This window comes from Castor canadensis, chromosome 2 (assembly GCF_047511655.1).
Source record: "Castor canadensis chromosome 2, mCasCan1.hap1v2, whole genome shotgun sequence".
In the NCBI taxonomy this organism is placed as follows: Eukaryota; Metazoa; Chordata; class Mammalia; order Rodentia; family Castoridae; genus Castor; species Castor canadensis.
The window spans coordinates 131,539,037-131,566,727 of record NC_133387.1 but is presented as its reverse complement, the minus strand read 5'-3'; the positions used below and the strand labels follow the sequence as shown (position 1 = coordinate 131,566,727).

Here is a 27,691-nt window from a genome sequence, read left to right as displayed (position 1 = left end):
GGGCACTGCACCAGGCCCTGGGGAGCCTGAGGCACTTGGCATTCCACTCTTGCCCTCAGATAGCCTCTGTCCAATGGAGGTGCAGACAGCCAAACTGCAGGCTCAGGAGAAAGTGGTAGGATGTGGAGGCTGCTCAGAGGCATGACATATTGTGTGAGTAACACTTGGAAGCACGTGATCGGTAATTGCAGGTCCCTGTCTGATTGTGTGTTTGTTCAGGGCACGTGGGCCTCCAGTATGACAGGCAGGGAGGCCTTTGCCTGTAGGTTAAGAGTGTCTCTCCTTGCAGGCCCTTCCAGAGAGCTGGAACAACCTCTGCAGGATGACTGAATTTCTTTCTACCTGTGCCTGCAGCATCCCTGCCCCCATCCTGGCTGGGGGCTGGGGGCTGGGGTGACAAAGACCTTGCTCATCCTTGTAGCATCCTCTGCCTACATCCCTTCTCTCTAGACTGGTTTGGGGGCCTGAGTTGGAAAGAGGATAGAGAGTGTTAGGTCTCCCTCCCAGGCTGGGGCTCTGGGGGGTCTCTGGAGGAAAACTTGAGGCTTCTGAGGCTAGGCTGGACTTCAGCAGCCTGTGTGGGGCAGAGTGCAGAAAGAGTGGGAGGAGAAGAGAGAGTATGTGTGAATGTGTGTGTGAGAGAGAGGCCTGGATGAGGAGCCTGGGTGCTTCGTTGCTGTTGCTGGGAAAGTAGGCAAGTGTGACTCAGTGGGAACATCCGGCAGGAAAGGAGGAGAGAACGAAGTGGCATTTGCAAGCAGGATGGGAAGTCTGGGGATGCAGACAGGGGGTGTGGGGCCAGGGGTGAAGGCTGGACAGGAAAGGGGCTGAATGTGGTGGGGGGCCGAGGGTAGGGAGGAGAGAGGGTGGTGCCAGGGGAGTGGAGGTTGAACCTCTGGTTGCCTGTGCTGGTCTGGGAGGAGAGAGAAGGCAGTAAGGTTTTCTGCTCTGGTCACAGAGGGGATAAGTTGTGGTAAGGGGATAGGGAAATTGAGGCCTGGACAATCAGGGATGTGAGGAATGCCAGGGCTTCTGACCCTGCAACTCAGAGGGTCTTGTAACTACTGAACCAGATTCAGGGACTCCTAATACAGTGAGAACATATCTCTCTGTGGCACCCCCAACCTTGAGCCCCAGAGACCCCAGGGTGAGTCAGCCTGGCAGGTTGGCCCCTGGGCAGGGAAGGCCAGCCCACACATGAGGACAATTTGGGAGAGGCTCTCCTGAAAAAGGCTGTGTCTTCCTCCAGGTCAGAGAGACTGCAAGGGTCAGCCTCAATGCACAAGGCCAGGAAGGGGCCAGCCAGAGGATCCTGAGGGAGCAAGGCTGATGGCAGCTCTGAGCTGGGATGCTAAGGGCCCTGGAGCAAGGCCTGGCTTACCATGCCAAGGGGTTGGAAACCCAGATAGGTGAGCCTCCAGGAGTGTGTGTTTGTGAATACGGAGAAGACCATGTTGAACTGAAGGAACAAGCGGCTAATGGAAGCACTCGAGGTTTGTGGTAGTGGTGTAGGCCCGGAGAGTGAACTTCTGGCCCTTGCAACAACTTAGACCAGTGCTGGCAAAGGAGGCAGCCTCAGGTGTGTCCTGAAGGCCTTTCTCTACTCTCAGAAGGGACAGAGGCCCATGCAAACTGCCAGTCTTGTCTGCAGGCAGGCCCAGATTGGGGTCTTGGTGGGGCACAGGACTCGGGTAAAGACAGGCCCTGGGTGGCCAGGCCTCTGGTGTAGGCTCAACCTACCAAGGAAGAAGTCCTGCCAGTCTATCTGGGGAAGCTGGGGCCGGGTGGGGAGAGGTGCTGGGCAGGACCAGCTGGCTGCCTGTGCCCTGGTCCTCGCCCTCTGAGAGTGGAAGGGTGGGGGTGGCGGCCACGGCGTTCCTGGCTGGGAGCCCAGAGGAGTCTTTTGTAATCACAACATGATCTCGTGTGCTGAGCAGCGAAGCCGGCAGGGAGAGGCGGACAGAGGCCTGGCTCGGGTGGCTCCCGCTTCCCTCCTGCTCTGGCTCCCCCGGGGCTGCTCTGGAATTCTCTTGGTGCCTGCTGTTGCCATGCACTCGGCTGTGAGTGGCACCTTGCCTTTGGCAGGGGGCTTCTTTGGGCTGGGAGGGGACTGAGATACCAGGCAGCCACATTCTGGAGGCAGCTGGGGACAGCTGGTCCCGGGATGAAGACAGCTGTAATGAGGCGGGTGGAGGGCTGGGGCAGGGCCACTGGCCACAACAGAGTCCCTGCAGCTGGACAGGGTTGCAGAGACCTGGCTTGCTTAGGGTGGCTCCCCAGCTGGGGCTGCTGTGAGCAGCAGCCTCTCTCTGCCCCATCGGCCAGCAGCTTGGGCCTGGAGGCCGGGCCTGTGGGAGCGGCTCTTTCCTACAGGGTAGGCACAGGCCTGGGGCATGGGGTCCAGGGCCTGAGAGCCTAGGACCAAGCTGGGCCTCTCTTTTTTTCTGTGGTTCTGGATTTGGGAGCCAAACAGCTCCCCCTTCGACCTCCTGAATCCCCTGGCAGCTTCCCAGTCACGGCAGGTTCCTCTGCCAGAGCCATTTTTAACTCCCATTCCGGCTCTGCTAGCAGCAAAGCTCCCTGGAGAGCCAGGGGGAGGGGCAGCCTACTGCTGGGAGCTCTGCCCTGGGTATGAGGCTCTGGCCTGAGCCCCCAGAAGTCAGAGACAGGCAGGTAGGCCTCGCTCAGATTGGGGCTTGGGGACATCTATGGGCCATCTTTCCAAGTAACCCCCTTCCCTCCTATGTGACCTTAGAGGTGGGTCTGGGGTCTGTCCCTTGGGTGGGTGAATGTGAAAGTTGGAGCACTCATAAGGAGTAGATCTAGCAGTCAGGAGCTTTGTTCTCTGCCCTCCACAGGGGCCTCACAGAGCCGAGTCCCCAGTGCGCAGGCAGGAGGAGAAGGATGCAGAACTGGACCAGAGGATAGTTGCCCTGCGCAAGAAGAACCAGGCCTTGCTACGCAGGTATCAGGTGAGTCGGATGTGGGGGAGGTTGGAGGACCCACTTATCTTGTGCCCTCAGCTGCTCTCAGATGTTTGCCTGCCCGGTGGTCTTGGTTCAGGTCTGGAACAGGTATCTGGGCCTGAGACTAGGATTGGGGTAGGCATCGTCTCTCTGAGGCTTGGTTGGGGTCTCAGGCACTTGTGATGTGGTGCTCTGCCCCCTGGTGTCTCTCCATGTAGGCCTGTCAGCATCTGTGTCTGTGCGTTTGGGGGGCTGTGGCCTGTGCTGACCCCAGGTCCTCCTACAGGAGATCCAGGAAGACCGTTGGCAGGCGGAACATGGGGGCATGGCTGTGACCACGCCGGGGCTCCTCCAACCCGACAGCCTCACCGTCACCATCAGCCAAATTCCTGGCGTAAGCCTCACCCTGGAGATAGGGTGGGGTGGATCCTGCCCCTCTTCTTCTTCCACTTGCGGTTCTGGGGTGCCAGACTCATGCAGCCAAGCCACTGCAGTTCCCCTTTAAAGGATCACAGCTGAAAGGACCCCCCCAAACTTATACGTATGCCCTAAAGCACAGGCTGCTTCTGACCCCCAAACTCTGGGGGGCTAAAATCCCCACAGGAAGTGGGGGACAGAGAAGTCAGGGCTGAAAGCAAGGAACAGTGTCCGAGGGACAAAGTCCCATTGTCTGAGTGTTCTGGATTTCCCAGCTCAGAGATGACGGGCCATTGTGGCATCTTGGGCTCCCGGTGGCCCTGGGCCCTGGATAACCTAATGTCATTGGCATGTGAATTCTCACACAGCCAGCTTCTTTGTAGGCATTCCAGGAAGGGCTCAGGCTGGAACACAGGCCTAGGGAGCCTCCACCCTCACCCCCAGAGGACCCAGCACTCAGGTCCTGCCTCACGCTGCCCACGTGGCCTGAAGGCACAGGCACTTCATTCTACAGGGAAAGCGGGTGGTCAGCAGGACCTGGGCCAGGAGCCCCCTTGGACCTGGAGTGCTTGAGGATGTCGGTGCCGAGGACCCCATGGGTCCTTTCAGCATGGGGGAGCGGGTGGAACTGGCCATAACCATGGAAAACAAAGCCAAGGTGAGCAGGGTGGGGGCACCCAAGCCCCAGGTGGGTCCCCCCTCTCCTCTGGCTCTGCCACACTGTCCATCTCAACCTTTCCCAGGCCAAACGGATCGTAAGTGAAAAGCCCACCAGAGCAAGGAACCAGGGGACAGAAGGGTCACCTGGAGGGGGACGGGGCCAGAGCCTCCCCATGCAGATGGCCATCAGCTCAGATTCTGCATGGAAGGTACATCTTCAAAAGGGATGGGGGACAAGAATCAGCAGTCTGTATTTGGGGGAGACAGAGAAACAGATATGTCCTTCATGTGCGGGCACAGAGCCTAGGCAGTTTCCAGAGAGAATTCCCACTCTTCCTTTCTCTGGCCAGTCTCCGCTTTAGGTGGGCCTTGCTGTGAAAGTCTAAGCCAGAGATGTGATCCAGTCCCTACCCTGTCTAACCGCGTTGGTGGCAGGAGTTATAGGAAGGGGGTAGGAGGGTGCAGGGGACTGGCCGCGTGCCACCAGTAACCTCTAGGTGGCAGTAGCCCCTCATCCTTGCACTTACTCTGGGTGACCCTCCCTCCTGAACCACTCTCCACACCCCTGTACTGAGGTGCTATTGTTAACCTTGTTTACAGATCAGGTATTGATACACAGAGAGGTTAAGTTACTTGCCCCAAACCCACACAAGTAGATGGAAACTATCCACAGCAAACAAACTTGGTAGAGAAGGAACAGACTTAATCTTTAGTTGGGGACTCCTTGAGGGAGGAAGGGGTTAATAGACCCTTGGATCTCCGTTCCAGTCCCATTCCTGCTCTGTCACACGGTGCTGAGTGTCTTCTCCACGCAGGGTGCTCAGGAGCCCCGGAGTCCAGGTGTAGTCCCAGGCCCAGCTTCCCGATGGCCCGGGGGGTTGCCTCCTGAGGCGGGCTGGGACTATGTTCAGTGGAAACAGGAGCGGGAGCAGATTGACCTGGCCCGCCTCGCCCGGCACAGAGACGCACAGGGTGACTGGCGCCGCCCGTGGGACCTGGACAAGGCCAAACCCACGTGGGTGGCAGGGCTGGGTTAGCTTGCTGGGCTGACATGCTTATGGGGCTGGGGTGCGGGAACTGTGGGTGCTGCTTGGAGGGAAAGGGCCTTCCTGGGCCCTCTGGTCAGACCCTGAGCTCAGGGCTCTGTGTGGGCACTGGCTCAGCCTTTTTCTTGAACCCTCCGTCTTTCTGCTGCCCTCAGTTCTGGGACTGGGACTGGGGGAAGTGGCATCACTGGGGCCTGCTGCAGCATCTGTCCACCCTGCCCAGCAACCTGACTCCCTCCTTTTTCACAGGCTACAAGACCACAGCAAGTCCATTGACAAGGGCCCAGCTGGGGGCAGCAGAAGGGGTGAGCCAAGACCTGCCTTATTCTTCCTACTTTGGCTTTTTTTGTTTGTTTGTTTTTCCTCTTGAGACATGGTCTTGCCATGTAGCCCAGGCCAGCCTGGAGCCTGCGATCCTCCAGCCCCTGCCTTCTGAGTGCTGAGATTACAGGCATGTACCACTATACCCAGTTGTGCCTTGGCTCCCCCTCCCCCTGCCTTTTCTCTGTCTCTTGATTTCCTATTTGTTTTCAGAGGTCAAAAGAGGCATGGGAGAATATCATCCTCCCTGTCCTTTCTTGCCCACACTATTGGAGCGCTCCTTCTGCCCTCCAAACCACAGCTCTTGCTGGGATCAGTGGAAGCCTGTCCTGGGGTCTTTGGAGACCCTGATATTTATTGAGTGAAAGTCTTAGTGGCTCCCTGGCCTGCTGCAGGAACAGCCCTTGTTCTACTTACAAAGAAGCTGGGGACCCCACAGGCTGGTCAAATTGCCTAGCCAAGGAGTGGCAAGACAAGATCTCCTCAGGCCAGGGCCTGAGGAAAAATCCATAACTGAATAAGAACTAGTAGCTTCCTGGTGCTAGAAGAACCTGTGTTTCTGCTTCAGATCCTTTATCACCATACCCTTTCCCCATTTCCTTTGTTCCCCTTTAGGTCCCAGGACCCACCGGAAGCTACACCCTCCACCATTGTCCCCTGATGGAAAAGGTGAGTTAGGGGAGGAAGAGGGGCAAGGTCCCTCCAGCTGAGTTGCATTGGCCCTCTTTGCTCCTTGATTTGTGCATGTCTTGCAGGTCATGGTGGACAGCCTGGCAGACCCTCAGTGGTGCCGGTCACAGGCAGTAAAGCCCAGGGAAAGGAGAGGCTGACTGGCAGGGCCCGAAGGTAATAGGTGGCAGGGGACAAAATCAAGGCAGGCATCTAAGCATCTTGATTTCCTGGACCGGCCCAGGTCCAGGTGCCTGCTCTGTCCCCGGGGCCCCTGCCTCCTGACTGCCTGCTGCCTGGTGCAGGTTAATGAGACACCGAGAGAGGCCACCAACAGAGGCAGCAGTAGCAAGAGCCTGGTGCCCAGGGAGGCCACAGTAATTACAGCAACTCCCTTCCCCCGGGAAGTGAGGTGCGCCTTTCCCAGGCAGCACAGGCAGGGACCTGCCTGGAGTCTCCCACAGAACTCAAGGTGCAGCAGGCTTGGCCATAAACAGCAGCTGGGGACCCAGGATAAGGCCAAGGTGGGTGGTGTTCAGAGCAAATGGTTGGGTTTGGGGAAGGGGGTCAGGCTGGGAAGGAAGCATCCTAGAGCTTCATTCTGGCTCCAGTCCTGCTCTGAGATCATTGGTTTTAGCTTCTCCCTGGAGAACATGGGCTACCGTCTATGGAGGGGTAGACAGGGGGCCTGCCATGCACTGTGTTTCTGCAGGTGGGACCTGAAGGAAGACAAGGAAGAGCTGCAGAGTCATGAGGTGGGTCTTTGGGTACAGGATGGGACAGGCTGGGGACACAAGACTTGCTTCACCAGCCAGCTGGGCTATTCTCTTGTTTTAGGGAAGCCAGAGCCCCACAAACACTCCCAGTGCCGAGGAAGAACATGGGCAGAAGCAAAGAGAGACGGACCCAGGAAGACCAGAGATGACCCCAGTCACCAAACCAGTCCTGGCATCCCCAGAAGGGCTAAGAGAGGAGTCAGGAGCCTCAACAGCCAGTTCAGCCCCTGACTCTCCACAGAAACCTGACTTGGTGCCCCTTGACCTGTCTCTAGGAGGAGCCAGCAGCTCTAGGCCTAGAGAGAGTATGTGTGTGCTCAGTCCAAGGCCTGGGGCCCAGGAAAGTCCGGTGTCCTGGCCAGATGGTTCGGAGCAGCAGCCCCTGAGGTGGAATGATCACCAGTTTGGTCTGGAAGTCCAGACTTGTGCTGAGCCACAGAGAGAAGCAGGGGCCTCAGAGCCCAGAAAGGACAGGGATGGCAAGGCAGGGGCCCAGCAGAGTCTGGCACCAAGAAGCAGGCACCACAGAGGAACAGGCCAAAGGGTGAGAGGCACAGGTGTGAGGAGCAGGACAGGGGGTCCTGGTCCTGCAGGAAGGTGCTGAGCCAAGCTATGGCAGCTAGGGAGAGAGGCTGGGCAAAAGAAGGGGGAGAACTGCCAAGCATCTTCTGTGTGATTGGTGTCTGGTTACTGGTGATTTGTGCCGTCTGGCTGAGCAATGTGGCAAACTCTCCGGCAGGGCTACCTTATGAAGACAAGAAGTGACTCTTTTCCTACACTCCTGTGCCCATCCCTGTGCCCATGAGGGTTTTCATGTGCAGAAATGGCCTTGGTTTTCTGCCAGGCTGGTATCCCTGACTTGGGCCTACTGCTGCTCAGGGCGAGAACAAGACTTGACCCAGCACCTGAATCTTTTCCTCTCCATCAGCTCTCAATGCCAGGCTCCCTCTCCAGCTGCAGGATTCCTGCTCCTCAGATGCACACAATTTCAAAGCTGGCATGGCCAATTCAGGCCCAGGCCTTTCCTCATGTTCCTGCCTTTTACCTGAGTGAGTCACAGTCCAGGACTCCCAGGATGGCCAAGCCAGAGAGAATTTTTATAATCACCTGCCAGCTTTCTGGCTCTCCTGAGAAGGTTGAGGCCCAGTGAAAGGGAGGTGTCACTGCTGGGAGGGACTAGGTTAGGAGGAGAAGTGAAAAGGAGGTATCTGGAAAGGCCTCCTCTCTGAAATGGGGAGACTCCTTCTGTCCCCAAGCAGGATAAGAGTACACTAGCAGGCGGTCCCTTCCTCCACACCCAGGCCAGACACCACATGTGCCTAGAATGGAGACGAAGGCCTGACCCTGCAGCCCAGGGTCATTTCCTGCCCTCTCCAACTTCCCTTTCCCCACCTCCCCCACACCAAGGCAAAAGCAAGGACTCAGACAGAGATAAAGACTAGGAAACAGAGGAACAGTGGCTCCAGCTAAGTATGGCATCAGTACTGGTCTTTCCCACTTAGTCTCCGTTTCAGCCCCTCCCCTGAGGCCCCCGTCTGGTGAATTATCCAGACTCTGCACAAGCTGCACTTCCTTTCAATTCAACAAACACTTCCTGAGCACCCTCCACCAGTAATCCGGCCGGTGGGCGACAGTGACTCTGTCAGTGAGAGGGAAGGAGGAAACGCCTCATCCAGCAGCTCCAGGCTGAACAGCAGGATCTGTTCATGGCTGCGGGTGCCTGGCTAAACTGGGGGCAGGATGGCCGTAGGAACCCAGGAACTCAGGGGACCCACCCCACCTTGTACTCCTCTGTTTTCATATGACAAGTGCCCTTTGCTCCCAAGCCCTTGCCTGGGTCTCGCCATGCCGCCCCTTCTGCTTACCTCCTCTCTGCAAGCTCTCCTCTGAGGCTCTAGGGAGAGTGCAGATCATACATAGGCTGACCCCATGGTTCCACGGGAGGCTTGAACTGTGGGCTTCATTTGAGCTTCCTCACTGGCTCCTGGCCCTGCCCCGTCCCCCTAATCAGGCATCTCTTCAGCAGACTGTTTAAAAAAGTCTTCTCGTGCTTTCATGTGGAGTTGTTCAGATTCAAATGTAGTAGGTCAGGAGGGCCTGAAAGCTTGCGTTTCTGGTAGGTCCAGGTGAGGGTGGGTTCCTGGACTGACCCTTTGAGTGGTTGGGATCTAGACTAGAGTGTGTGGGGGGCCGGGGCTGAAGGCAGGCCCTTGACTCTAAGCCCCAGTTGCTGGCTATGACAGCGGCTGGGGGATAGGGTGGGACTTCCTGACTTCACAGTCAGGTGGGAAGATGCTTCTGAGAACAGTGAGTGGTGGAGCCAATTCCCCATAGCGCACCAAGAGGAAGCTGGCCAGGGATGCAGCAGGGATTCCATGGAACAGGTTCAGGAACAGCTCTTACTTCAGGTGTCTCCATATATGATTGGGATCAAGAATTTGAATTCTGTGCTGGGGGTAGACCCCATGCTCAGCTTGTGTAAAGGCCCAGAGTACAATCCCCAGAATGAGAGAAATGAGAGAGAGAGAGAGAGAGAGAGACTCACAATCTGTTTCTAATCCCCCAATGCTGCCAAAGTACAGATGTGCCTTCCATTAAGTGATGTAGGCTGAGGCATGTTTAACCTTGGGATGAAGATGTAGAGTTGGGCAGAGGTCTGGTTCAGCTCTTATAAAGGGATCTAAGCAGGAGGGAGAGCTGGACAGAAGGGCTGTGAGGACATGGTGCTTCCCTGTGTGGGTAGCATCCAAAAGGCTCTTGGGAGGAAGGTTAGTCTAGAGGTTGGAGAGAATGGAGTATGTTCATGGCAGGCAAATAACAATGAGCTTTTCCAGAGAAAGGACAACTCTTCTCTGACATAAGGGAAGTCACGGCTATGGTGGCCATCCCTCCTGCTCTAGCTTTGGAGCAGAAGCAAACTATAGCTGGCACCCCACCACAGACCACGGGGCCACGAGAACTAGTTCTATCTCTTCCTGTCTCCTTTGTCAAAAGGCTTCGTTGATTGCCTCCCCGTTGGAAGGTCTTCATTAAACATAGCTATCAGGGACCCAGATCCATGGCTGGAGCAGATGAGAAAGGCGAGCACACAGGAATAGGTAGGAGCTGGCAGGGAGAGGACAGGCATCTTACCGAAGGTCTTGAAATAAGGAGGGCAGAAGAGGCAGAAGCCTCTATCCCAGGCCCTTCTTACCTTGGCAGAAGGGAAATGGAGCAGATCAAGCTTCAACAAAGGCAGGAGTTTTGATGACACGCCACATGGTAGAACGGAACAAGCTAGGCCTTGGAATCTGAGACTAAATCTGAGCCCTAGGCCTGCCATCTATCAGCTGGGTGACTTTGGCCAACTTTAACCTCTGAGCCTCAGTCTCCTTATGTGCAAAATTAGGCTAGTAATACCTCCCTTAGAGTATGTAAGATATACCTCACACACAGTAGACACTCTGCACAGAAGGCACTTGGTGGATATATTAAATAAATGAAGTGGCTGTTTGATGTGATCTGTGTCTGCTTTGTTTTCTAAGCTTCTTTTGCCTTCATCTTCATGAGGGTTCAATGCTCTCTCAAGGAAAGGAGGGATGATTTGTAGTACTCATCCATACTCTAGGACAGTTAGCTTCTTTTAATCCCCCTGGGTGGTCTAGTAGAGTTGAAAGCTTCACAAAATGTGCCTGTTTTTATAGGGAGTGTTCTCTGCCTTTACCCACTGGCTCAGTCAATTTTCTGCAAGCTGGGTCTCAAACTCAGATGGTTCCTCTTTTCTTTGGTTTATCTCAGGAGCAATCTCACAAATTCACCCCATAGTTTTTGTTTCTTTTTTCTCTTTGCTGGTACTAGGTTTTGAACTCAGGGCTTTCTAGGCAGATGTTCTACCACCTGAGCCACGCCTACAGACCAACAGTTTTTATTTCTTTAATATTTTCCCCAGAAACCAACCCTGTGTGGCGTGTGTGCTCAGAGTTAACTTCTGCCACCTGAGCAGGCAACCTGACTGCATTTTCTTATGGTCAAGGGACGGGCAGCTGGAGATCCTGGAAGCAGGGGTCCACACTTCTAACAAGGTGCAAGTTTGGAAGGTCTGACCACTAGTCAACTCCAGCCCTGACCCTGGCCTCCGGGGCAGGAACAACAGGAAGAGATGGTACTAGTCCCTAAAAAGCACCAAGAATATGGCAAAATCTCTATGGCCATATGTACTTCCTTTGGGGATTAACAAGGAGAGGGTGTTTAGAGAATAGGAAAAACTAAAGATGCCATTTCTCTTCTGTCTCTTATGTCATTTATCAGTGTCCACAGACCCCACCATCACCTCCTTCTGAGCTGGGTTTATCAGGGCTCATGAGGACGGGCTGACAGGTTGACCACTACATCCTTGCAGAGGGAGAGCTAAGGACTGGGGAAGGCAGTGAGAGGAGCCAGCAGAACGCTTGGCATGGAGGCTGCTTTCTCTCAACAAGTCTGCTAGGCCTACGTCACAGCCCTCATTAAGCAGCATCCACTTGACGCCGGGGGAATGAAATAGCACAGACCTGGCACCAGAAAGAACAAATGTGATACCCACTGCTCCTTTTAAGGACTGGCTTGAGAAGCAGCAGGCCCCAGGGCAGGAGGTGAAACAAACACACCAGTACCTTTGAAGGAGAGGGAGGGGGGACTCTCAGGCCTGCCTCCTTCTTAACAAGCTCTCCAGGGCAAGTTCTCCTGAAACTGTCAAAAATATTGGACAATGTAGGCTTTTTCCCTTCTTTTACAATCTCTGGGGACATAGTGTTTTCTCTTCCCCTAGCAGGGCAGCTGGCTTCAATGAAGCAAAAGGGGTCAAAAGTCACCTTGATAACCAGCTGTCAAAACAGAAATATCCTAACCCTAAGTTAGAAAATCAGAGGGAAAAAGGCTGGGCTGGTGGTTCCCGACTTCAGCACACAGCAGAATCACCTGGAAGGCTGGCTCAACAGGGCCCGACTCCACTTCCCTCCAAGCTCGCGCAGTTGATCTGGGATGGTTAAGGTCACAGTTCCCAGTTGATGCTGTTGGTCTGGAAGCAGTGTCTTGTTTACTACCTGCTCCTTCACGTTTCTTTCCCTGCATCATTTTTCCCCAAAAGGACAGATATTATTCTGAACATCTCCAAGCCCTTTCACATTTATTACCTCTATTTGCTCTCATGAAGACCCATTTGGGTGGCAGGAGAGAGAGGGAGAGAGAGGTCAAATTCCTAACCAATGCCACTGTTGAGTCTCCAGGTTTCCTCTCTTCTGGTTCAGGGACCCTTTCTGAGAAGACACTGCATCCCTACTCAGGTCCTAGTGATGCTCAGTGGCCTACAGCTAAGTAACTGGTTGCCGTTACTCAACACTGCCCAGGCTGCCAGCAGGGAGCTGAGGGGACAGATGGTCTCCAGAACTGACACAAATTAGGGGACACCTTCACTAAGACAGTGAGCTTTAGGGATGGTGGAGTGGCTCAAGTGGTAGAACACCTGCCTAACAAGAGTGAGCCCTGAGTTCAAACCCCAGTACTGTCAAAAAAACAAAACACAAAACAAAACAAAAAGACTTTGCGCTTTGAGGAAGCAGAGAAAGATATATTTAAAAGGAAATCCTTGTTGATTCAGACAATTGCTTTTCTGGGACAATTAGTTTCAGAAATTTTGAGGTTCATTTGGCACACTGTAGGCACCAAATACTTCTTGAATTAATGGTAGTGGTTTATGGAAAATATTCCTAAGATCTTAGTTAGAGTCTTATTGCAATATAACTGATAAGCTCTTGCAAAACCAGATCACTGAAATGAAGAAAACAGGGCAGTTTAGCAAGGAAAGTCTATGGTGAGCATGACTACAAAAGCCAACAACTGTGTATTGATTTTCTGGTCCCTTCCTAGTAGCTTAACTAGTGTTTCTAGAGCTGAATGGTGCATGGGCAAACTGGCTTACTGACCAGGTAAGTCCACTGGGAGCCAAGACTGTTTTTGATCAAGGATGGAAAGCCTGGTAGAGTCTGGGTGTGTGGCAAAGACAAACTGTTTGTTTGTTTAATTTGCTACTGGAGAGAACAAAAAGCATAACACAGGCTTTCTGGCAGCAGAAAACCACAGGCTATGTCTGCAAGTGAAATAGATGTGACCAAAAAAACTGTCAACAGAGCAGCTATTTTTATAGGTCAATGTTAGGCTGGGATAGAGAAGAGAATGAATGGATCAGATGGCCTGGTTGCGACCCTTAAGCACCGCATGGAATGCAGTTTTGGACTTTTGGCACCTGGAAAGAAGAGTAAGGCCAACCCTGAATCCATTGACTGGAACTAAAGAAAGGAGGCCAGAGAGGTCAGTGGCTAGGATTTGCCAGGGCCCCGTGACCATATTGTTCACCATGGACGCAGGTACACAAGTGGATTGTGACAGGGATACCACAATGACACGAGGACCAACATGGTGGTCATCTAGGTGATCAACAAACTCTGAGCACCTACTACACTGTGCCAGGCATTGAGGGAGACCAAGAGAGCAAAAGTGGAGCTGAGGCCCTTTTGCTACTGCCTAGCAAATTCCTGCAATTCCCTGCAGACAGGAAAGGGAGGACAATTATTACCCTTTTAAATAGCTGTGATACCTCTAAAGCTCGGACCTTAAAGAAACATGTAGGAACAAGTAGATGTTCTGCATTCAGCATTTCAAAACAAGATATAAATACTTGATTAAAGAACACACTATCTGAGAATTCCCCAGTGAAAACTGAAAAACAAGGTAGATAGAAAAGCTTCCAAAGCCATGTCGAAATCTACAGCTGTTATGAAGAGAAGTATTTCTTACGCTTAAAGCTTCAGAGAAACACTTCTTTGTATCAATGCAGGAAAGAGAAGATACCTTCAACCAAGTTCAGTACAAAGGGCTCCCCGACCCCATAACCTCCTAAACTGTCACTTTCCAAAGAGTATTCTCTCTTCCTTCCAATTCACACTGCCAGGGAATAAAGGCATACAGTAACTTGCAATATAAGCCAACATCTAGAAATGGCCCTGGGAAGTCTCAGTGCAAAGGAGTGGAAGGAAAGAACCCACCCCTTCTTTGTACAGGACCTTCTGGCTTAAGCTTCTTTCTAACATTTGCCAAGAAAGCTATTCTAACCACTGACCCCGGCCAGCCAGGCCATTCTAATCAGCCAGCAGGCTCCTGCTGTACCTACTGCTGTCTGTGCTCAATGTGTGAAGCCGTGTGCAGCTGTAGAACCACATGTCACCGTGTGCAGAAAGGAGGGGCTGACTCAAAGAGCCTGGAAACTCTTTCACTCCCCTTATGCTCTGCCTTACCAAGCCTTCTCACAGAAAGTCATTGTGTAGGCTGAAGAGGGAAATAAAGGAAGGGCGGACTTTCTTCATGCCTCCCTGCAGACTATGCGGTGATGTAAAAGCACAGTGGCTACCCCCCAACAGCTCTGATGAAGTGCAGGCCTCAGGGGGCCCCACCAACACTGGCTTCTCCCTCGAGATTTATACTGGGCAGCATTGTCTGATAATGAGCTGAGCTCAATTGCTTACCATGTATTTTGTAGCATAACTAATCCCTTATATTTGTGCTTTTCACCCACATGTCTTTTTTGTTTGCTTTGAGAGGAGAAAAAAACCCTCACCTTTGAGGCAACCTACACCTCTCAGCAGCTTGGCTCCATGGTGCAGAAGTTTGTCCTTCCCAGGGTTAGCACTTCCTGAGTGGAGGCCAGCAGTTTAAAGGTGGTAAAAGCCAAAAGCCATGCCATCGCAGGACTTCGCTCACCTCAGCGCTCAGACTGCTAAACGTCTGTCATAAAATCCTCATATTCACACTTATTGGTCCGTTAGCTGGGTAGCTGCAGAGAGTCCTCAAAGCAGGTTTTGGTTTTTTTCCAGCCTTTTTAAGGTTGGCAAAAGGTGGCTGGGCTACATATCACTGTTCTTCCGACCCCACAATGGCGTCCTGACTAAGATGGATCCTGTCACTCTTCACTAATCTATTCAGCTGAGCCATCTGCACCCACCAGCAGCAAAGCAATTGCTTTTTCCTTAGACCCATTCATCACCGCCATCTACCACATCTCAGACCACTGCTACTGCTTCTCCATAAAGTCATAAGAGAAAAAAATCACTTACGCAGGCTTAGGCAGAGTTCTTAGAATGTATTTTTGTTCACCTGAAAAATAAAACTTTTAAAAAATAGACAGGACTTTTTGAGTACAGGTATATCTTGAATGGCTGAATTATAAATAACGTCTCTGGTCATGTTCACAGCTAGGGCTGGTACGAATGTTCCAATTCCAGTGAAGGCTTTAGTCAGGAGGCCAGCTGGACCCACTAGTGGTCTTGCTAGACTCTTTGATTCATCCCAAAGTGGATTTAAACAGTCCAGAAAGCAGGGGAGAGGGGGCTGGACTCCCAGATGTTCTTTTGAGTCCAAAGGATTCTTGGAATAAGAGATCAATTTATAAATTATTAAAATATAGGACTAAAAATTCACACAGTAAATATAAATTACAGACTATTATTGAAGTTATAAAGTGGCATTTTATGTTTTATCCCCCAGTCTCTCACCAAAAATTAAAAAAGGCCTTATGGGCATCTTAATGACCGACGTCTTAGCATGCTGCTAAGAAATGTCCTCTAAACCCAGAGACAATGGGGGTGTCACTAGCCTGCCAGTAGGCTGTGACAGCTCAGTTGCTATTTTCTTGCCCACATCAGGACATGGCTTACAGCAAGACTGTTTTCCTGTAAACTTGGATCACAACTAACTACAGTGTCTGCCAGAAAACTGGAAAGTTACTGTTTCAGGACTCAGGTGGATAAGTTTTCTGTTTTCTCTATTTTTTTTTTTTAAATGCCTCATTTCCCAAAAAGGAAACACTAAGGGGTTTGATATCTTGTCACTACCCACACTCAATTGCCTAAAAGCAAGTGGCAGAAGGAAATGGAATCCAAATTGAGGAAGTGTAATTCTTGCTGCCCCAGAGCTATACATATGTCATTTCCCTTGATGTCTGTCACCTCCTTTATAAAATTGCAGGCCACAATCTTTAGGAAAGATAAAAGACAGACCAATTCAACTTTCCCATGGCTGGTCCCTTAACTGGCTACCAAAGCCCAATCCTGAGATGAAGCCCACCTTCTGGCCCTTCCGATTCTGCAGTGTAACTCAAAGCTAGAGGACACGATCAAAGCTCTGCTTGTACAACCGATTTGTCCTATTCCATAGGTGCCTTGTTACGGACACAGGGAAGAGGGAAAGCAAAGATGAACAGGACAAGCTGTTGAGGAGCGAGAGATAAAATAAGGCAGGATCTGGAACTAGATAAGAACTTGAGGAGCAGGAAAAAAAGAAAGATAAAACACTTGCCAGCTACTCTTACAAAAGCTTGCTCTTCCTAAAGGAACTGTGTGAGGGGAGGCCAGGATTGAAGCACAGCTGCCTTGCTCTTTCTCATCCATGGTCCCTGGTCCACATCCAGACACTCCTGCCTGCAACAGGAAGCCACTTTGGTGGGGGCACTAGGGTGGGAACACCAGGGTATCCACACATTCCCCACCCTCCCTAAACTACTTCTGCTTCTCCCAAGGTTTTCCACTGTCATGTCAACAGTCCAAAAATGATTATACTCTTGTGAAAGAATGTCATGAACCTATCTTTCTGAAATAGAAAGGGAACAGGGGAAAGAGCAAGTGATGAAAAAGCCGTGTTTGTGCCCTTCTGGCTAGGTGCACTTTGGGGGCCAGCAAATAGCCCTTGCTGGTCCCCCTCAGTCAGTAGCTACCCAGTCTGTGGGAGGATACATAGATTTCAATGTGATTATAGCTTCTAGTGCATATGTCAACAACTATATACAGGGATCTATAAATTAAACGCATGTCTGGCCACTGCAACTAGGTTGACATACCTGAGCTCCACTACTTTTGGTGCCCTCTTCCTTTCGAGAGCTTCAGCTTATTAAAAAAGAGCCACTACAGCTCCCTCCTTCCCCTGAGTCTTGTGGGGGGGGGAAGCCCAAGTTACCCCCTGCATGTAGGATACACCAGAGCGAGCAGTGCAGAGGGTTCGGCGTTAGGATCTCCCCACCCTCCCCCATTCCCCTATGGCTCAGGGCCCTGCCGCAGCACGGTCCTGGGAAGACCAAACCCCGAGTCCCCAGCGATAGGAATCATGGTTCCTTGGCTGAAGATCGGGCTGCGGGTTCCCAGGTCCCGGGGCGAGCTGGCGATTGTAGGCGTGGGGGAGGTGGGGTGAGGGGTTCCCCTCTCGTTGGGGTCACTCCCGCGGACTCCCCGCCCCGTCTGTCCTGCTGCAAAGTCCAGCCTCCGGGCTTGGGGAGGTTGATTCCCGGCCGCCCCCGGAGCGGAGAGGTTCAGCGAGTCCCGGGCGCCGCCGCCGCGTCTTCCTCGTCCTCGTCCGGCCCCCGAGGTCGCTCGAGCGGCCCGGCCAGGGGGCTGTCGGCTGGGGATTCGGGGGGCGCGGGCCGCGCCGCCTGCAGCGGGGGCGCATCGCGCGGCGCCTCGCGGCGGGACGACCGGGTGGTGTTGGGCCCCGCCGCCCCCGAAGTCCCCGACGGGCCGGTGGCGTTGGAGCCGCCGGGAGGCGGGCCCGCAGCTCCCCCCGAGGTCCCGGCGCCCACCGGCTGCCAGATGAGGCTGTAGTAGACGGCGAGCACGATGGCGGCCAGCGACACGGAGAGCACGTAGGCGAACACGGTGGCGAGCCGGACCCACTTCTTGTTGGTCTTGGCCGCCATCTTCGCCTTCTTGTCCCCGGTGTAGGTGGCCGGCTTGCCCCGCTCGGCCGGGGCCGCGTCGCGCTCCTTCATGGGGGGACCCCGGCCTTTGCCCCGGTGCTCCACGGCCCCGGCTGGAGGGGGCCTGGCGGCCTGCGAGGACTGGGCAGGGGGCGGCCCAGCGCCCTGGGCTCCCGGCGGCTCCGGGCTCCGCCGCCGCTGCTCACGCCGCCCGCCCGCAGCCCGGCACCGCGTCGCTGCAAGCCGCTGCCGGGGCCTGGGCCGGTCACCGCCGCCAGCGCCGCCGCCGCCGCCGGCCCGTCAGCTGCTTCCCCGCCGCCGCCACAGCCACAGCCACCACAGCTGCCCGGCTCCGCGTCCCCATCCGCTGCTGCCGCCGCCGCCGCCTGCCCGGCCGCCGGCCGCCCGGTCTCCAGTGGCCGCGCGGACCGCGCGCTCGGCTCCAGCCCGGCTCCCCCGCCTCGCGCGCTGGCAACAGGGGGCGGGGGGAAAGCGCTGCTGGGGGCTGCCTCTTAAAAGGGCGACGCCGGGGTGCGGAAGTGCCGCGCGGGGAGGCGGGCTGCGGTCGGGCGCCGCGAGCCCCGCGGGAACGCCCAGTTTAAGAGAGAGTTAGGGGAGGCTGGTTCTTAAAGGGGCGACGTCGCCGCGGCCCTGCGCGGGTTGGCGCAGCTTGGGCCCGAGCCTCCAGCGCTTCTTTAAAAGGGGAAAGGCGCTGTGCAGGGCGGAGTGCGGAAATGAAAGGGGGGCGGGGAGGGGCGGTGGGAGCGTGGAGCTGTCAACTCTGCCCCGGGCTCCGCCCCGGGCTCCGAAGTGACTGGTGGAATAGCAGCCCCGGCTTTGGCCCCCAGGCCTCAGTTTACCACCCCTCCGAAGTGGGGGTGATACCATACTCATTCTCTGGGTTCGCGTTTCATTCCTCGTACCTCTCTGGCTCACATCTGGGCTAGGCCGTCAAGGAACCTGGAGAGCGTACTGACGCCACAGTTGGTTGCCCTCTTTCTCACCAGGCAGGCTGGGCTTCCGAAATCTGCTAGAAGAGCTAAGAGGAGTCCCATCCTCTTAGAGGCCCGGAATTAGGTTGCCCTGAGAGTCTGGGGCAGAGCCAGTGTCTGAGTTTGTTCTCCAGACACCCTTGCTTACTTAGTCCCAAAGTTTACAACAGGTCCCAGGTCCGCTTTCTGGCCTTCCAACTCCAAGGTTTGGCCTTGATTTGTACCCAAAGGGCTGCATTGAATCGGTGCTCTCCAGCGTTTTCCCTCTTTGATCCTCTTTCTGCCTCAGGGCCTAGGAGGTCGTCCCCTTCCCAAGTGAGGTTGCTCCTCTTTGGCTTCTGCCCAGGGGCCAAGACTGGCTTTGTGCTTACTCTTTGGGCCCGAGGTGCTGACAACCCTTCTTCATGCTGGGATTTTCAGTAACCACTTTCCCTGTGCCTTCCCCTCCTTGTACCCTCCCCTTTCGCTCTTCTCCTCCTCATTCTCTCTCTAGAAGGCTTTCCAGAATTTCTGCACCCCCCCCCTTGAATCTTACTTCCTGTGTTCCCAGAATTGGCTGTTTGGACCGCCTGGGTGTCTGAATGGGTGAGACAGATTGCCTGGGGGAGGGGGAGGACAGGTCCTGATAGGGTCTGTGGGGGAACCCTTCCTGTGGCCTCTGCAAGTGTGAGCCTGCCCTAGTTTCTGACTCTGTGGAGTAGGAGCCTCTCTGCTCTTCCCACTTCCTCTCTTTCTACAGGAAACTTTGCCTTCCAGACTCTCCCATCTTTAGGAATCCCCTCCACTACTGCCCTACCACTCCTGAGACAGACTTCAAGAGCTCTTTGTGCTGATGGGTTGCTGGAACCACAGGCTTTAACCCAGCCCCTCAGTCAGTCCTGATGGAGGCTCAGGTGTGGCTCTGCCACTAGCGATGGCCAGCTGGATGCTATTTCAAGGAAAAACTTGCCTTTTTTACTTTCTGAGAAATTTCAAGGACATTGGGAGTTGGGAGCGTTTATTCCCTTCTATGAACTGATGGGGAAAAAATAATCTACTCCTTCCTCGCCCTGCTCCCGGGTCGGCCAGAGCTGGTCTTGAAGGCAGTCTGTGGAGTGAAAATCCTTGAGTTGTCTCTAAAAGTTGTTTTCTTTTCTCTTCCCTGCTCTCTGGCCTTCCTGGCAGGACTGATCATACAACTATCCCAAGGTGAATTATTCTGAAAGATTCCACATAAGAACAGTACAAAGCTCCCTTTGACCCCTTTTCTGGAACACACTTCATATTATATTCCTTCCGCATATTTTCGGTGCAGATTAAACTTCTTTTTGTTTCCAGCGGAGTAGGAAAACAGCCTGCTGTTCTAATTCTAAAGAATAGGATATATGGAGCCCTGATCCAATTCCTCTCGTCCTAGTCTCCAAAGTAAACCGTGCCAGATACTTTAACCTGTCATCAATAAGCCCTATTTATTATCTGCATTTAAATAGTGTCTTTTACCCCTGGAACTCAAAATGCTTTCAGATGTAATTGAGCCTGATCTCCCTGGTTGCTGAGCCATTAAGAAACCATTAGTGCGTTCCTGTTACAGGCCACTTAAATGGCCCCCTAGTGGCCCGAGGATGAATGCGCTTCTCCAGGTGCCTCTCCCCCACTAAGGGTAGGCAGGAACCAGAGATTCAAGGTAGCTTGGGGACAGAATGGACCCCCAAATCCATCTTTTGTGACCGCCCTCATGGACCCTAGCACCTCCTCCACAACATCACGTGGAGCACTCCCCAGTGTCAGTTTTAAGTGACCTTCTGTGATGATGTGCCTATTGTCAGCTCCCCAAGGAAGCCCTTTCAGGCTATGACATGTTCTAACCAAATCTAACAGTAAGCAACAACCACACTCTTAGTATGTGCTAGGCACTCTGTCAAGACCTACATTCTTTGTCTTGTTTATTGTCTTACAGCAGTTTGTCAGGTGGTTGCTGTTTATCTTCATTTTGTAGAAGAAACTGCTTCAAAAAGGTCCAGGTCTGCCAGCTGTTAGCTCACGCTTGTAATCCTAGCTACTAGGAAGGCTAGATTGGGAGGATTGTGATTTGAGGCCAGCCCAGGCAAATAGTTTGTGAGACTCCCCACACCTCCAAAATAACCAGAGCCAAATGGACTGGAGGTGTAGCTCAAGCAGTAGAGCACCTGCTTTGCAAGTGTGAAGCCCTAAGCTCAAACCCCAGACCCACCAAAAAACCCCAAAGGTTAAGATCACATAGTCAGAATTCAAACCCAAGTCTTCTGACTCCAGGGCATCAGGCTCTTGCTCCCTGCTCTACTCTGTCTCATAGGCACAGGCTGAACCTTGTCTCTGCAGTGGGGTGCCACCCTGGTCTCCCTCGAGATGGAGACACTCCTTCCTTTAGGTGCCAGTATTGGCAATTTATGGTTGACAGCTGTGACTGTCTCTGGGGACTATCCTCAGGCACCAAAGAAGGCTGCCTCTCTTTCCTGATCTATAAGACCAGTAAGAAGAGCCAAGTTGCAACAAAGCCCAGCTGGAGATGTGCAGGAAGAAGGTTGTACCCCGAAGGAGCTGTGGAAGGAGCCAGCGGGTACTAGCAGGAGGAGGAGCAGATGCAGATACATGTTACCATGTGTGGGGTGGGGGGAGGGGGGAGGAGGGAGCATGAACCTGAAGTTGAGTTGGGGAGTCTTTATGGCTATGAAAGTACTCCCTTGGGCAGAATTTGCTACCACAAGGATCCCGGGAGGCTGGAGAAAGGCAATGGCTAACCAAGGCGAGATGGAAATGCCAGAGGACTGCGGAAGAAGCTCAAAGTACGCATGCTCGAGTGGGTGGGCATTCCGTGTACAGTCAGGAACCACTTTGGTTCTGCAGGGAGGCCCAGACCATACTCTGGTACCAAAGCAACAATGAGTGGCCAGAGGGATGGGCACCAGCATCACTATTCTCTGGAAGTCAGCAAGAGGCCCCTCCAGAACTGGCTCCCTGCTATCAGTGGGGACGACAGGACCATAAAATAATAGAAACTGGTTGTTGACACAGCTATCATAATGAGTAGCAAGCGGGACTCCTGGCGAGTACAGCTATGGACATGGTTAGTGACTGCACCCCTGGAGCAAGCTAGCTGGGCCGCCGGGAATGGCATGGCTCAGCTAGACCAGTGAGCAAAACTTCTGGCTTCAGGATCACTTTACACTCCTAAAAATTGTACAACTGTCTGTAGTACAGTACTTTCCAGGCATGGTGACGCATGCCTGTAGTCTTGGCTACTACAGAGGTTAAAGTAGGAGAATCACTTGAGCCCAGTGTGGGCAACATAGTGAAGCCCTGTCACAAACAAACACACACAAATTAAGGTCTACAAAGTAGCTCTCGTTTGTGTGGGTTACAGCTATTGGTTCTTGCCACATTAGAAATAAGATGGAGAAATTTAAAAAATTTTAATCCATTTAAAATAATAAGCCCATTACATGTTAACAGATCACATTTTTATTAAAAAATAAGTATATTTTCTGAAAATAAATAGTGAGAAGAGTGGTCTAGTTTAATTTTTTTTTTCTGAGACAGGGTCTCACTATGTAGTCCACAGTGGCCTAGAACTTGCCATGTAGCTCAGGCTAGCCTGGAACTTGAACTTGAACTCCTGCCTCTTCCCATGTGCTGGGATTACAGATATGAACCGCAATGCTCAGCTCAGTTTCATGGTTTTTTTTTTTGCAAATCTCTTGAATGTAGTTTTCTGGGAGACAGCTGGATTCTCACGTCTGCTTCCGCATTCAGTCTGTTGGCAATATGTTCTTTTGGTTAAAATATATGAAGAAAATCTAGCCTTACAGATATGCAGTCAGAAAAGAAAGGAATATTTTAAGAGCTTTTTCAGATAATTGTGGTTACTTTTCTTTGATATTACACCAAACACAAGCACTAAGTAGCAATTGTACCATAGACTATGACCCAATATTTTTTCTATATCAGTGAAATTTGATATAGCAAATTAAAGCAATGCATTGACCATTTATCTATTTATCTACTTATTTATTTATTTTTGGTGGTACTGAGGACTGAACTCAGAGCTCAAGCTTGCTAGGCAAGTGCTCTACCACTTGACCCCTGTCCTTTTGCTTTCAGTTTATTTTTCAGATAGGGTCTCATGGTTTTACTGGGCAGTTTCAGACCACAATCCTCCCATCTCCTACTTCTGAGCAGCTGGGATTATAAGTGTCTGCCACCATGGCCAGCCTACCTTACTCTTCAAATGGTACTTTTACCTATGCATCATTTTGTAGCATCCTGCCTTGGTTATTTGGGAAATAATTGGTTCACCGAATGACATGGGTCTTTCAAATATTGATATATTTAATTATATGGTTACATTTGATAAAATCAGAAAAAAAGTTTAAGTATTGGGAATCTGTCAGGCTCTTAAGAGTACATACAGCTTTTCTCAAATTCTCATTTTACTTGAAAGCTTAAATTTTACCATTGGCAACAAATGCTATCAGTTGTTTTCTTCAAAGTGACAGGGACACTTGGTTCAAATTTGAGAAAACACCTGCCAGATAGTCAACTCTGCATGGTGATAGTTTATGTCAGTTTTCTTTCAAGTAAGAATGCTGTTCCATGGAAAGAGAAGCTAGCTCATTCACAACCTGATCACACAAGTGATTTTCCCAAGGGAGCAGTGACACGCCTGGGCGCGATGGAGCACTTTCCACTTAATCACATGGACTATTAAAAATAGATGCATTCAAGGGTCACGACTTAATAGAATTTAGCAAATTTGCTTAGTAAAGGATATTTTCAAATGAAGCTGACTTTCCCCCTCCACCTCCTTTGAACTGATGGTGCCAATGCCTTCATTTGTTAAATGCTAGAAGTTTCGTCCACCCTTACTTTTGTGCCATTGTTGTCAATACAGCTAAAAAGGCAAATAACATCTTAGTAGTATTATGAAAATAATTTTGACCTTGTGAAACCCTCGAAATCGTCTACAGATCACACACTGAGAATTGCTGAGTTGTGCAATTAAACCAAGGATGAAAGACCAGGGGGTTGATGGCAGCTGCTCCAATAGTCACAATACCTTGTCTGGTTTCCAGACTGGATTCAATTTTCAGATCTAGAACCTGACCCAGAGGTCAGGGACCTAGGAGGAAGGCTCTCACGGCACTGGGGCAGTGCAGTACCCCTTACCCCAAAGATAACTGAGGCCGTTTACTCCAGTAACTACCCTGGGGAAGGTGGCCTAGCTAAGTGCTAAATGCAGTGTCTGAGTTGACATTGGTACCCGACTGGGGACCGAGTCACATCATGACCTTCAGGTACTGGTACAGTACCCAGAGGTACAAATGTGGACAGGTTCGTGAGCTGCCATAAATGGTCCAACTGGCTGGAGAGAGGCTTAGAAGGAAACATTGGAAGGTTAGCAGCGAAAAGGTCTGGGGCGGAAGGAGGCAGTTGTATCTATGGCCACCTTGCAGGCTAGTGTCCACACAGGAGCACACACACTCTAACAACCAAGCAGAGAGAGTGATGTTAGCCAGCCCCTGTCATAAACACATTGTCCTGGCATGATGGGCACATGAATAAAGGGGTCACAGTGGCATAGATGGAGGCTATACATGAACATGTGTGTGACGCCCCAGGTGGCCACTGGAATGGGTCCCCACTCACCAAGGCTGCTGTCTCTGTTGTCACCACCAGATGTTCAACCTGCTACCTGCTAACACATTGGTTATATTGAACCTATTGTATTCTAGAAGGATTGGTGACTCACCTTGACTGGGATTAGCAAACGTTCTCTGGGGGCTTACAGAGAGGTTGACTCACTGACGTGGACTCTTACATGATGTTGCACAAGACCAAGCGTCCCACTTTATAGCAAGGAGTGGACACAGGGTTTTCTGGGCCTGTGGCATGCTTCCTCACCCAGAAACTGCTGGCTGAGCAGAGCTGACAGGAGGCTACATCAGCCTTTCTGAGGTCCAGTTGAAGTCCTTTAGAGGTGATGGGACACCAGACTCCAGGATGAGATATGCACATGAATCAGTACGTATTATGTGGGGCCACAGCCCAACACAGGGGACACAGAGCCTTAGGAAAGCAGGGGTACAAGTAAGAATGAGTGCACTTCCTATCACTTCGTGTTCCTACATTTCTGCCCTCTCTATGTTCAGAGAATCGGATTCCCAGAGGGGGATCAGTTTTACCCGGGCACAGAACAAGAACCCCATACAGATCAAGTGTGGCTCCTTTCTGTCCTCCACACTCCTTGTACCAAGAGACTAGTAGGCAAGAAAAGGAGTCACTTCCTGACAGGTGTAAATGGCTCCAAGTCTTTGGACAAGATAGGCTGCTGTTACATAACCGGGGTCAGGAAAGACTATGTTTGGCACCCCAGAGATCCACTGGGGTGTCCTGTGCCCAATTTTGATGGAAAATGGACACATTCAGCAACATGGGCTGAAAGGGCACAGGTAAACCACCTCGACCAGGACAGGTGCACACTGAAACCAAAGAGAATCTAGAATGGGTCACACAGGAAGGGGATGAGTACATGTGACACCAAGGCTGGCTGCAGTACTGTGTAGCTCATTCCACTTGATTTTGTGGGTTTCCCAGAGAAAGATCTCCAGCATTCTGGGGGAGCTATTCCCAGGGAGAATGTGGGTAGTCTATGAAAGAGGTATTGCCCCGCTTCGTGACCCTTCCCTAGGGGAGTCTGCCTGGCCATTGCAGGGTTCAAAGGCACACACTTCTCACCTTGGTTGGGCTAATGCTGAAGTGTCATTCCAACCTCAGAGCTCCCTGTGGAGGCGACCTGTGTTGTTTCTGCATTGTCGCTCAATCTCTTCCTCTGCTCAGCTTTGACTCTCCCTACTTCACGTGTTTTCTCTGAAAGCATTTCCCATGTACACTTCCTCAAGCAAATCTCTGTCTCAGAATTGTTTCCTGAGACACCTGACCCCAGAGTCACCTAAGATTCTAACCTTTGTGACCCAGAGAGCAAGTCTCACCTGTCTGAAGGGGGAGCTCCTGGCCACCTGTGTCTTCTGTTTTGCAGTTGTCCCCACCAGACCTGCAGAGCACTGGATGCATCCTGCATCCTGGCTGCTATCCACCAAATGTCCTCTGGCTTTGTCACTCCCTGCAATAAAGTCACCCAAACAGAAATCCCTGAGTGTTTCAGGGATAGTCTGACATGTCAAGAGTGAGAAAGGGAGGGAGTCTTCCTTGGTTCCAGAGTACTGGGTGCACCAAGGCACCACACTCCTTACCTCCCTTCCCATCTCCCCACCCTTATCTCTGGGTGGGCATTCAGAGGGCCTGGGTGAAGCAGTGTTACCAGAGCTTGGCAGGTGATTCTGATGTGATATCAAGATGGAGCACCACCGGGCTCATTATAGACTGTAATTCAGCAGCCTAAGAGTCTGTCTGCTTTTATTGGCAGCTGTGTCACTTGACTCAGATGAAGCTGGCTGTCAGCAGAAACCCTCAGTTTTATTCACACTTGCTTCTGCTAAGCTGCTACCTCCCCACCCTGCCCTTGTACAGTGAGTGCCTTGGAGCCAAGCCTGGATCACTCACTTAAGCCCTTTCATTTTACCTTGTGAGGTTTAGGCTGTTGCTCCAGCCTTGGGACTTGCTTTTTGTCCCAAGTGTGTCTCTCAACATATTCCTGTACTCACTGACCCCCTGCTATCTACAGAGTTTCCTGTCATCTATAGCCCTCATCTCTAGGTTGGCCATTGCTCAGAGGGAAGGCAGGAGATAAAGGTGACAGGTTGGCCTTTCTGATTGGAAAGAGAGATTTTTAGAGCTGGAAGGAATCTTGGAAATGATCAGAGAGCTCAGGCAACTTGCCAAGATCACACAGCAAACCCTCACTCCATCTGGAACAACAATTTGGGTTTCTGAGGATGGGTCCAGTGTTCACTAGGCTACACTTTCAGGTACGTGAAAATGCCATCCAAAATGTCACTTCAAAGGGAAACACCTGGGTTGCTTCTGTTCTGCTTTAAAGTTTCAGATGATCTTAGAGGGGTTGGAAGGGGAGGATAAGCAACGTCTCACTCCTGGGCTTCTACAGAGAAATTTTTTGAGACAGGGTTTCACTATGTAGGCCAGACTGGCCTCCTGCCTCAACCTCCTGAGTGCTGGGATTACAGGTGTGAACCACCACACCAGGCTACAGTGAACTCCTGATTGCCTCTCCTCTCCTGCCTAAGGGATTAGGACCTCTGTAACTGCTACTGCCTTGCCCCTGCCTCCCCTCAGGCTCAGCTCTCAGCATCACAGCGGGCAGCTGGGTCCACAGCCACAGCTGGATGGGGAGCTAAAACTGGCCAGCTCCTGGTCCTCATTGTCCTGCCTGCCTCATCAGCTATGGAGGTCTAGCTGGGAAGCTAGTGGAGGCCAGCAGTTGTTCATGAGCTGATGCTTATGACTCCATGAACTCAGGACTCTTGAGGACAGTAGGCTTCAAGTCCACAGTCAGCAGCATCCCTAACTCGGCCTGCCATGGAAAGGTGGGTCCAGGTTCTGAGCCACACAAATTGCTGGGGAAGGGGATGGGGGAATCCAGAGAGGCCGGGTGTGGTGTCTCATGTCTGTAATCCCAGCTACTTGGTAGGTGAAGACCAGGAGGATTGTGGCTCCAGTTTAGCCCTGGAAAAAAGTTAGCCACACTCTATCTCAACAAACAAGCAGGACGTGGATGAATTCCCCTTGGTATTCATGGGTTGTTGGCTTTGGATCCTCTGTGTATACTAAAATCCAAAGACTCTCAAGTCCCTTCTAGAAAGTGGTGTAGCATTTGCATATTACCTACCACACACTCTCAGTCATATCCGATTGCTTGTAATGCCTAATACAATGTAAGTGCCATGCAAATAACTGTTCTGCTATTTAGGGAACAATGACAGGAAGACAACTTGGATCACACGCAGTACAGATGTCATTTTTTCCCCCCAATATATATTTTTTAATCTGTGATTGGTTGAATCCACAGATGCATGATCCACAGATTCAGAAGGCTGAGTGTGCTGAGGAAGAAGTAATAAGAAACCACATCTCTCCTGCCAGGGCCTGCTGGTAAATATATAAA

The 27,691-nt window shown here is 52.0% G+C and overlaps 2 protein-coding genes across 7 annotated transcripts; one reads left to right on the top strand and one right to left on the bottom strand.

The window, feature by feature from the left end:
* The first annotated feature begins 16 nt into the window (after nt 1-16).
* On the top strand, nt 17-10,355 carry Ccdc9b (coiled-coil domain containing 9B). 6 transcript variants are annotated; one of them, XM_074065667.1, is made up of 11 exons: nt 17-153; nt 2,859-2,972; nt 3,253-3,360; nt 3,898-4,041; nt 4,127-4,252; nt 4,859-5,058; nt 5,339-5,394; nt 6,026-6,079; nt 6,166-6,256; nt 6,792-6,834; nt 6,917-10,355. In XM_074065667.1, the coding sequence occupies exons 1-11, from the start codon at nt 121-123 to the stop codon at nt 7,457-7,459; spliced, it is 1,512 nt and encodes a 503-aa protein (XP_073921768.1). In that variant the 5' UTR covers nt 17-120; the 3' UTR covers nt 7,460-10,355. The 6 variants fall into 6 exon arrangements, with proteins under 6 accessions (XP_073921768.1, XP_073921769.1, XP_073921765.1 ...); XM_074065668.1 differs by lacking the exon at nt 17-153 and adding an exon at nt 1,925-2,060; XM_074065664.1 differs by lacking the exon at nt 17-153 and adding an exon at nt 2,150-2,374.
* Nucleotides 10,356-14,984: 4,629 nt separating this feature from the next.
* On the bottom strand, nt 14,985-18,179 carry Inafm2 (InaF motif containing 2). The gene has a single exon (XM_020164367.2). The coding sequence runs from the start codon at nt 17,675-17,677 to the stop codon at nt 17,222-17,224; it is 456 nt and encodes a 151-aa protein (XP_020019956.1). The 5' UTR covers nt 17,678-18,179; the 3' UTR covers nt 14,985-17,221.
* Between the last annotated feature and the right edge of the window lie 9,512 nt (nt 18,180-27,691).